The sequence below is a fragment of the Medicago sativa genome, chromosome 2 (genome assembly GCF_051527215.1).
Source record: "Medicago sativa cultivar Bolivia chromosome 2, Bolivia_mono, whole genome shotgun sequence".
Classification (NCBI taxonomy): domain Eukaryota; kingdom Viridiplantae; phylum Streptophyta; class Magnoliopsida; order Fabales; family Fabaceae; genus Medicago; species Medicago sativa.
In genome coordinates this window covers 21,171,558-21,182,604 of record NC_140750.1, presented here as the reverse complement: position 1 = coordinate 21,182,604, position 11,047 = coordinate 21,171,558, and the positions used below count along the sequence as shown (strand labels likewise).

General features: G+C 31.3%; 1 protein-coding gene across 2 annotated transcripts; it reads right to left on the bottom strand.

Moving 5' to 3' along the window:
• Positions 1–1,636: 1,636 nt before the first annotated feature.
• Positions 1,637–6,763, bottom strand: LOC146945435 (ARM repeat superfamily protein). 2 transcript variants are annotated; one of them, XM_085743763.1, is made up of 5 exons: positions 3,392–6,763; positions 3,190–3,296; positions 2,933–3,080; positions 2,235–2,429; positions 1,637–2,067 (listed from the first exon to the last, which is right to left on the bottom strand). In XM_085743763.1, exons 1-5 carry the CDS (start codon positions 3,608–3,610, stop codon positions 1,828–1,830), a joined length of 909 nt encoding a protein of 302 aa, XP_085599889.1. In that variant the 5' UTR covers positions 3,611–6,763; the 3' UTR covers positions 1,637–1,827. The 2 variants fall into 2 exon arrangements, with proteins under 2 accessions (XP_085599889.1, XP_085599890.1); XM_085743764.1 differs by having other exon boundaries at positions 1,637–2,064; positions 3,392–6,084.
• Between the last annotated feature and the right edge of the window lie 4,284 nt (positions 6,764–11,047).

The window sequence follows — 11,047 nt, the reverse complement described above, 5'->3', positions numbered from 1 at the left end:
TTATCACTTATTGTTATTACTGATAAAAATAATTCAGGGTAGAAAAATTAATGGAATTATGTAAAAAAATTGGTTGATTGAGTAAAGATAAAATTAGAATAAAAATATTTGTATTGTGGGCTAGTTTGGATTTAAAAATAAAATAAAGATATTTGTCAAAACAAAATGAATCGAAAGAAAAATGTACACTAAAGTTTTTTGTTTTGAAGGAATTTACTTATAAATAAATTTTTTTTTATTTTCACTTTTTTTTTTGTGTAGTCAAGTATGTATTTACACTTTCTATTCAACCAAATAAATGGAGAGAGTCTATTAAAAATGGAGTGAAACTGTACCAAAAAAAAAAGGAGTGAACATATCGTAAAGATTTGTTTTTGTTAGGAATGATGTTGAAACAATGACTTTGTCAAGATCTTGGGACAGGTTCAAATATTTGAAGATAAAAGTACAATTTGAAGATTCATAAGTTGTGGTTTAATTGATAAAATGTCAAAATTGCTGTGATTCCGTTCGAAATCCGACCCCTTCACTTATGTGGGAGAATTTCAATCGTTATTTGTCATTTCATCTATTTAGGGAAGAAAATATACAATTTAAAAGGACAAAGTAATATCTCAATTTGGTCCTATATTTAAGAACAAATATAATAAAATTATAAATTTTAATATATTTAATAAAAGTGCATGTTACTAATATTTTCTTTCAAACACTCATTTTTTTATCGAATGAAATTAACGTTGAAAAAAGAAAGTAATAAAAAAAATGTATGATCCATAACCAACAATTTCAAGTTGATCACTATGGTTAAGAGGCATAGTTTTTTTTTTTTTTTTTTTACGCAAAGGTTAAGTGGCCTAATTGAACATTTTGCATCCTGTTAATCAATTTCTTTATTACAAATTTTAAGGACAATTTTATTTTTTTATGCTGAGGTTGGTAAATATATTTTTCATAACAATTTTATGATAGAGATTGTATTTTGCCTACTGAGAGTCTAAGATATGTAGCCTTAAGTCATTGGATTGGATATCATGCTTTTAAAATAATATTTTTTTTTTTTTGTAATGATCATACAACTTAAAAACAAAATAGGGAACCATTAAGCAAATTGTGGTTGACACAAATGGTTAAACCTTTTACTCACAACAGTAAGAGTTGTTAATGAGCTACATCAAACAAAATGAAATTTAGTTGTTAATGAGCATTGCCACAGATAAAGGTAAACTTCTAAATATTCCCCCAAGTACGAGCAAAACCTACACAAAAGAAATATCCTCCAATTCTAAGATTTCAACCATATAATTGGAAGGGCAGTAATTGGTATTAGCTTAGAATGGCTAACATATGTTCCACACCTCCATCTTTTGTTCCATTTCTTCCACTTCTTTAACATATGTAGCCTAGAAATTGTTTTAGTGACTCAATTTATTTTCCTCCTTTTTCTGGTAACATTTGATTCATTAGACCAATTTATGGTAGACACAAATGGTTAGATTTGATTCATTACACCAACTCTGACTTGAGTTCTAATCTTTAATTTTGTAATTGATAAGTTACGATAAGTTACACGTAAATTTCATTGTAAATTCTTAATGAGACCGGCGGCTTTCTCTAACCTTCCACCTCCTAATCTAAATTTTCTTTAAAAATGAAGAACCGTTGTTATTTATAATTATAAAATAACTATATAAAGCAATGTAGCTACATCAAACAAAATGAAATCTAATAATTTGCTGATGGCTGCTCATGTAGAACCATGAGCACTGCCACAAATAAAGCTAAACTTCTAAATATGCCTCAAGTATGAGCAAACGTACACAACCAATTCTAAAGTTTAACCATCTTCAAAATTGAAAGAGCATTAATTGGTGTTAGTTTAGAGTGGCAGAAACTCTGCCACACTTCCATCTTCTGTTCCTCTTCCACATCCTTAATGATTGCCTCATACACTGAAGTTGCAATACTTCTTGCTGCATCTCTTGCCTCTGGGAGTCTATCATTCACTAAATCAGCTGCAACTTCAATCAACTTTTCCATCCCAAACTCCTCCATTTCCTCAATTCCCTGCTGCCATAATAATACTCTTTAGAAACATACATAAACCCAAAAACACCAATAAAACAAATTGATTTAATTCATATACACCATTAATTGGTTGTGATATGTTGACGGTATAAAACTTTCTACCTAGACCATGTATCATATCATAATTCAAATGGAGTGGCAAACTTTACCATTTTGGAGACACATTTGGATAGAGAAACAGCAGCTTTAGCCCTGATCCTAAGGTTTTTGTGACTCACAGATAACCTTAGTTTCTGAAGCAATGGAAGAGGTGTCATGGAACCCACCATTGATCCAAGTGCCCTATCAGCTTCTTCACACACAAACTTTTTATCCTGAGAAGATTTCAGCAGCAGCTGCAACAGCTGTTGAAATTCAACCAGAACAACACAATTCAACATTTTAATCACCAATAGAATTAATATTTTGAAAACCTAACCAGACATCGAAATAATGAGACCTCCTAGTCGTTCACCCGCCTTAAACAGCTCGAATCAGGACGAAATCGTGATTGAGCTGTCCGATTAAAGGTTCAACCAGGTCTAATTCGGTTCAATTTTTAAAACAAACGCACTAGCAAAATAACGAGACCTCATAGTCATTCACCCGCCTTAAACAGCTCGAATCAGGACAAAATCGTGATCAAGCTGTCCGGCTCAAGGTTTAACCAAGTCTAATTTGGTTCAATTTTTAAAATAAACGCACGAGCAAAATAAAGAGACCTCATAGTCGTTCACCCGCCTTAAACAGCTCAAATCAGGACAAAATCGTGATCGAGCTGTCCGGTTTAAGGTTCAACCAGGTCTAGTTCGGTTCAATTTTTAAAACACTAAACAGAACACACAAGAGCAAAATTGATTCAACATACCAAGCCATCAAATGCCTCAGAAATGGAAGGATCAAACAATTTATCACCAAAAGCATTGAAAATATCAGAAGCAGCCATAATAGAGGTTTTGCATAAAGCACTACGAGGGTTCTTCATTGCCTTCACCACCACCAACACAATTTTATCCCTAATCATACAAACTTCACATCAGAAACAAAATTCATCCAAACCCAATTCAATCCATAACAAAAATTTCAAAACTTTAACAAAATATACACACAAAAATCAATCCTTACAAAATGGGTAATAGAAGAGACGAATTGAACAACGCAAATCGCCTAACATCGTTCAAGGACTCACAAACCTTGACCCAGTTTTTTGAATCCAAATCTTCAATCAAACTCTGCAATTTTCAAGATTTCAAAAACTCAATACCAAATCACAAGTAAAAAAATTCATTTGAAACAAAAAAAAAAAAGATTGAATTTTTATGCTTACTTGAATCTGAGCTTCAGGATCTGACATGGGTTTCAGGTTGTCAGATGAAATATAATCAATGGTGGGTTCCAATGGGATTTGATTTTCATCATTGGAAGAAGTACGAGGTTGTTGCTGTTGCTGCTGTGGTTTTGGGGTTGAGACAGCGATTTTAGGTTGTTTTTTGGGTCTTTCTTGGGTTATTGTTGGAAGAGCATTGTCAATAGGTCTAAGTGCCATTGTTGTTGTTTGAGAAAGATTTTTGATCGATCAATGTAATAGAAATGGAAGAATTGAAGAATTTGATTTTGATTTGTGAGGTTTTTGTGTTGAAGATTTGAAATGAAAAAATTGAATAAGATGTTATAGAAATGGAAAGAGACGTTAGTGGTGTAACGGTAACATACAGGAATGGGCTGGAAGGGGAAAACAAAATGACGTTTGAATTTTCTGTGAAATTGTCACAACGCATCTTAGAACATCCACGGTCTTAAATATTTAAGATTGGATACCTATAGATACCCGATTGGGGAGAAAAATTGTTGGGGTCTTATAAGATATGAAGTCTTATTTAAGACCTCTAATCTTAATCTTAAGTAGGACCTATATTTTTTTAATATTAAAAAATTGAGATGTAATAGTATAAAGTTATTGATAATTGATTAATGAGCCTCATTTAAGAAATATGTGTGAGATCTGAGTTAGAGGGATTGAGTACTTATTAGGTACTACTATTAAAAAATTATAAATGAGTGATATGTACAAGTGAAATTCATTTAAGTTCCAAAAAATGAGTGTCACCATTGTGTATGTTCTTAAATTCAATTTAGATGACGTATTAGATTAGAATTTTAAAAGACAATTTTTACATGAAAAAGTCTAGTAAATTTTAAAAGACTATTTAAGATTTTAAAGACTATCAAGATTTGTAATTTGGTTTGCTAAAAAAATATATATTTGTAATTTGGATTTCAAAAGATTTGTGTCATAAGATTTTATAGATTTGAAATGACTTTATGAATTTTATAAGATTTTAAGGGATTAAAAAAACACTCGTTAACTGTTAGCCTATAATTTCAACATGCTCATTTAATGCGGTTAACATTTGTTGACTTTCGTCTTTGCATGAATTAAAGTCTTTTCTCTTCAACATGAGGATTTTGAAGAAATTTGGACTTAGCGTGTAAAGGAGGTCAAGAGCTCTAGAGTTCAACAGGACGTAAGCCAAGAACACAAGTTCGTCGAAGACAAGCAATTACAAACGAGGCGGGAAGATTTTGAATCCAAAGAGGAACGGTTTCCTCAACAAAGACGTGGGAGACAAGCAGTTTCCTTAATGGAAGAAGTGGTGATCGTGGAGTTAGGCTTTTTCCAGTTATTTTACTATGTATAAATAGTAGTTTTCCATAAGGAAAATAGGTCGCAAATCAGTTATAGAAATTCTAAAACACTTGAAGTACCGGCGCGAGAGAAAAGAGTTATACAGAATGTACGTAATATGATTTGTCGAACCACATTTACTTTAAACGCAATGCAATTTACCTTTTCTTCAAGTTTCTGCATTTTAAACTTTTAGTCTTTTACTTGCATTTACTGCGTTTCTTCTCGTTTTATACTTTTTTCCGTCAAAAGACACCACACAGATTCGTCTTGTTCATAAAGCAACCTATGAATTTGATGAACGCTCACCCTTTTTCTGGAAAAACTTTGCACAACATGTCCTAGGATTTATGGTTTGATCCTGCTTGTATAACCAAAACCAGCCCTTCTTGTTTACCAAAAACACCGATAAACAAATTGGCACACCCGGTGGGACCCTGTTTGTTCAAATTTTGAAAATAACTTTCGTTTTTTCAAACATTTTTCTAACTTTTCCTGTGAAAACCGTTTTCTGAAAATTAACAACTATTTTTTGTAAACTTTTTATGGAATAAAAAAAACTCTTATTTGTGCATGCATTTAAAAAGTGGTAAATTTTTGAAAATAATGACTAAACCCACCAATAGTGGTGCTTCTGCATCATCACAATCATCACAGTCCTTTTCACAAGCATAATATACTTAGGCATTTGCCCATACAGTGGATGGTAGTGTATCAACGGTCGTGAGGGCAACCATGGTTATGCCGGTTTCGACGAAAATGGGAGTAACCGCTCCCACAACCGCTCCGACGGCAACCGCTACAATGACACAACCAAAAATGGGGACCTTTGTGCCGCCATTTATTGTCGGTGTACCCGTGTCTACTAGTGTTCCTACTTCTCCTCATTCTTAAGTTAGACCTGGACTTGATGATAGGTTTATAACTATGCAGAGTTTGTCTAGGGAACAACCTTGTGGTATTGCAACTTCGATTATGGCAAATTTGCATAATAATGTGCCTGCGTGCACAAACCATGCGAATCCAGTCACGACATTTAATACACATAGTCCTTCAAGTTCTAGTGTTTTTGACAGAAGTGCTCCACCAGCCTTAACTACAGAATCCATGATGTTATTTAGGCAAAAAAGGGATGAGAGCAACCAAGAAATGGTTAATTTGTTGACACAACAAACTGGTACAATGTTTAATCCTTTGATTCAAAGCACAAACCAAAGTTACCAAGCATTAGCCACTCAAATGGGGAGAATATCATATTTCTTCGCCCCTCCACAACCTGCTCATCAACAGATTCCTCAAATCCAAAATCCTCAACCTTTGCAAGTTGTTGAACCTGTGATTCAAAGACAACAACATGTGCCCCAACCTCAACTGGTTGAACTAGTAATTCAGGCACAACCAGAGGTCGTTTTGGTAAATAGAAATCATGATGCAGATGAAGTTGTTAGGAATGTCCAACAACAAAACATAGGGGCACATAACAACATAGTCAATTTGGTCGAAACCATAATGACTCAGAATGGCTTAAACATAGGTTTGCATAGGACAAACTTTGTTTCTCCTTTGTCATAATTGAAGTAGCAATAAATGTCGCAAGAAAGGGGGGTTGAATTGTGACCCTTTTAAAATTATTCTTGAAACTTAAATTAAGTTTATATACTCAAGAAAGTTCTTGGTTAATATTAGTCCAACAAGATTAGAGTAAACAATAGTTAATTTATATAGGACCAGAATATTCTGGAGAATGATTATATAAGCAAAATGATAAAAATGATGTTAAGCTGAAATATAAAGTTATTTTAACAAGGACCAGAATGTTCTGGAGAAATATAAAGGCAGAATGATAAAAACAATATTATAAGCTAATTTTAAACTTTAGTAAAATATTATTCAATTGTTTTATCTTGGACCAGAATGTTCTGGAAGCAGTTTGTATAATTAATAAAGTAAAGATTCAATTAGGACCAGAGACCTCTGAATTAATTTGGTTGTGATTAATTAGGACCACAATATTATGGAGATTAATAAATATTAATATAAGTGTGAGGTTGTGTGTATATTGTGTAACTTAAATAAAAGGAGAATGGGAAGAAGAATGACACAGGAGAATTATCATGGTTCACCAAATCCGGCTACTTGCAGTCCCCCACACTTCGTGTGAGATTATCCATTATAATATTCTGCTAGCAGAAACTTCTGACTAGCACTAAAAGGTCTTGATCATATGTCGACAGCTGTTGAGTATCTTGTATCTCCCACGAGAATCTCGGGTGCTTTATAATGCAGCAAAACGATCTAAACAAATGGACATTATTGTACTGAAATTAAATGTTGACGATGCTATTTAAGATGTAACCCTTTTTTTCTCTTCATGCAGCACTCTTTTGTTTTTTTATGTTGGGAAATCGGATGCATGCTAACCAATTTCTCAATTGAGTTTTCAATTCCTTTGTATTTTGTGAAATTTGATTCCTAACACATATAAATAAGGCGCTAGTTGTGCATTTGTTTATAGTTGAAATAAAAAAAAAAAGTGTTACAAAGAAAAAGGACTATGGCTTACGTCATTTGATACCCATTTCCATCGTATGGGACATCAACTGTCATTTCTCTTACCAAAATCAGCTATTTTCAATGTTGTTGGTTTTTGGCACAACAACAGATTTTGGGGCTTTAAATCCCTAAATAGATGTGATTAAAGAATCAAAAAGTAGAATGAAAAGAACAACAACCTTTAAACTTCAAAAAAAATTAAATGCTCAGTATTTTTATATAACAACAGATTTTGGGGCTTTAAATCCCTAAATAGATGTGATTAAAGAATCAAAAAGTAGAATGAAAAGAACAACAACCTTTAAACTTCAAAAAAATTAAATGCTCAGTATTTTTATATTTAGTTACTTAACAGGACACATGTAAGGGTTTTTTTTTTGGTGGTGGCCGGGGTTCGAACCCCGGACTTTGCATATATTATGCATTGTCCTCTTACCGACTGAGCTAAGCTCACGAGGACACATGTAGGGGCTTTCATGAAATATAAAAAAGTTCCTAAAAAAATGAAATAAAAGGAGGAGGATTTTTGGTTACCCTTACCCTACCTGTGTAATTCCATGTTTATGGCAGAATTCAATGCCCTTGAATAACTGGTACATCAACTCCTGTAACGAACCAAATATAAATCAATTCTAATCAAACATGAAGTCTAATAATAAATTAATTAATTAAATAAAAGATTGATTACTTTAAAGAAGATTTTTATGTTTGTTTACGAAAAATGCAATTGGATTGCATAGTCAAATATAATGATATGTTATATTTTCCACTATTAATGTGGTTGTAATTAGTGAAGATTGGTTACATCTTGCTTGCAAATGACATAGGAGTGTTGTTGATGATCTAGTGCATATTATTGCAAGGGACGCGTGAAACATGTGTTTAATATGACCAAGGTTAACTGAGTAAATAGTAGTGTTCTATTTGATTTATTTATATTACTTATGTAACTGCTACTTATGATTTTGTTGATTATTTGATACTTTAGTTTTAAGGCGAAGATAAAAGTTTAGTGGTAAAAGCGTATCTGCTAATTTTGTGTTATTTGACACTGATATTCAAACCTTATCAGGTAAGCAATGATCTACTTTGGTTTCAGAATCAAAGGTTACACACACACACATTAGTTATATTTAGAGCATAATAAATTTTAATGATATTTAAATGTTTGTTAAGAATAGACTGAGGATGTTGGTTTCACTCCATTGGTTTTTGAAGAGTTTAAGGGTAGGAAGATGTTTTTTAAGATCTAAAAGTTATCTACCTCAAGTGATTTGTTTGAATAAAATGGGTTTGTGTTAAGCAATCTATCATTTTTAAGTGTGAATTTATCGATTATACTCCATTTAAGGTATTGTAATGCACTGCTTAATTGAAATTGTTATTTGCTTCCCACTTTGATTGTTAATGGTGTATATTTCGTTCAATGTAATTAATATGAAGTGGTTCTGAAAGTTGATGGACATGATGTTTATACTCGTCTTGAAAACGATAACGAAGTTGTGGAAGATGCTCAGAATGACGTTTTTGTATCTGATCTTTTGATGTACCTTATAAAAATGACATTGTTAATGAAATATATAGTTTAAAGTCTATTGATTGTTACAAAAAAGAGATCGAGGTTAGTGAAATTTGGGCATGAATAAAGAGTGCAAGTGTAATGGTTGGTCTATGATGTTGATGGTATTCAAACTACGTTGTATAATTAGTGTATATTATGTAATGTTTGGGTTTGATTAATGGTTATTTGAGAAAACTTTTGGCTGAAAGTTTCATCTATTATCTATTTAATGTGAGTTTAACATCTCATGTGTTCTTGTAAGTTCCTTTTGTATTGATGTTGGTTGAAGTGTTTGCTGTTGATTTAATAAAACTTGCCACTTAATTATTGCGATTGCAGATTGTTATTAATATTATATAGACAGCACTCTTATTATTTATCAATTTGTGAATAAAAAATCTTTCGTTTTTTGCATAATATATTAATATATGTTATATTTAATTGTTTATTTAATAAGAATAATAATACTTTTTATTTAGGGAAAGAATAATAATACTTAACTAATTGAATATAACTATAGTAATAAAAGTATATTCAAATATATATTTAATTCCAGTTAAAAGCAATTTTTGAAAATACATTATGAATAAAGAAAGACATTTATCTATAGATTAATTTGAAATCATCTGTGTGATACCTACATGGTTATGATGTTATATTTTTTTTTTTTGAGAGTTATCATCTATAATATTAAATAAGTTATTTTAGAATATATATTTTAAATTATCTATACTCTATAGATGTTTTGATTGCAATCTCACTGAGCACATAATGAATATGCATGACCAAAAAATTGAATTTAAATATAACATTTTACTTTACTTGTAATCAAATAGTATGTGTTTTATAACTTTTTCATCATTGTATTGTCAACAAGTTAAATTTTGGAAGTTGTACATAAAATTTGAGTACGAGGTTATATTTTTTAGATGTAAAGCAAAATGGTTGTAATTAGTTTTTAAAGCTTACTAATATATGTACATTACATAACAAGCGGTATTAGTGAGTAAATATGTTATATAAGACAACTTACTATATGTTGATGCAAATTAATGGGTCACATAATCCTTAATTTTAAACAACAAGAAATCTCACATAATACCACATTTTCAACCTTGAAAATCATGAGATGTTCATCGATATATAAAATTATGTAACAATATAGTACCAAGTATATTAATATGGTTTTCTATTTCTTTGATTCTTTACATACTATTTTAATTATAATATTTTTGTGTGATCTAGTTACCTGTTTTTACTAATTTTATGTTTAATTTTTGAAGATGAAACCAACAATCAAAAGTATCAAGGGTATAAAACCAATGCACCAATTGCAATATAATAGAGTTGTAATTCAATCAGGTCAAACAATTGTGTTGGATCAACTGGTCTTGTCAAAATCATTAAAATATTCATGTTGCAAAGCTTTCTTGAATAAATCTGCTTCCCAAGTTGAATCTGTAACATTTGTTGAAAAACAAAACAAGAAAAACAATGATTTTTTTGTCTATTATTTAAACACAAACTCGTGTATTTTAATTACGTGAACTTCATGAAAAACTTTTTTTCTTCTATCATATCATTGAAACAATAAATTATGTTGTTCTTATAACAATAATAACAGGGAACTAATGCATTTTATGGTTCATTCATTAATCAAAGATACTAACTAGTTCTTCAAATTAAGGATTATATTAAATTGCAATTACACACACATAACACGAATACTAGATGCGTATCCAACTTGCAGATAGGAGGTCCAGTCCACTGGCTCCCAAGTTTTGAAATTTATTTTCTAGACCTTCAGCTTTGAATTTTGGCATGTCCATGTTATGATCTGAATGTAGTTTATCTACCTCTGGCAACACACTTTCATCCACGGAACCCAACATCTTGAAGATAGAATGTAGTACTTCAATCTTCTTATTAGCACAAAACAATATGTCATTTATAACCAGCTCAGCTAAAACCACAAATAAGAAATATTTGATGTATTAAAAATCTCAAAAAAACTGATGCCAAGACAGAAGAAAAGAAAAATGGTACGACTTAAAGAAGATAAGACATTTCATCATAAAAAATAAAATAAGAGTTTTTACCAAAACTACATCCAATAGACCATATGTCGACGACTGTTGAGTATCTTGTATCTTCCACGAGAATCTCGGGTGCCTTATAATGCA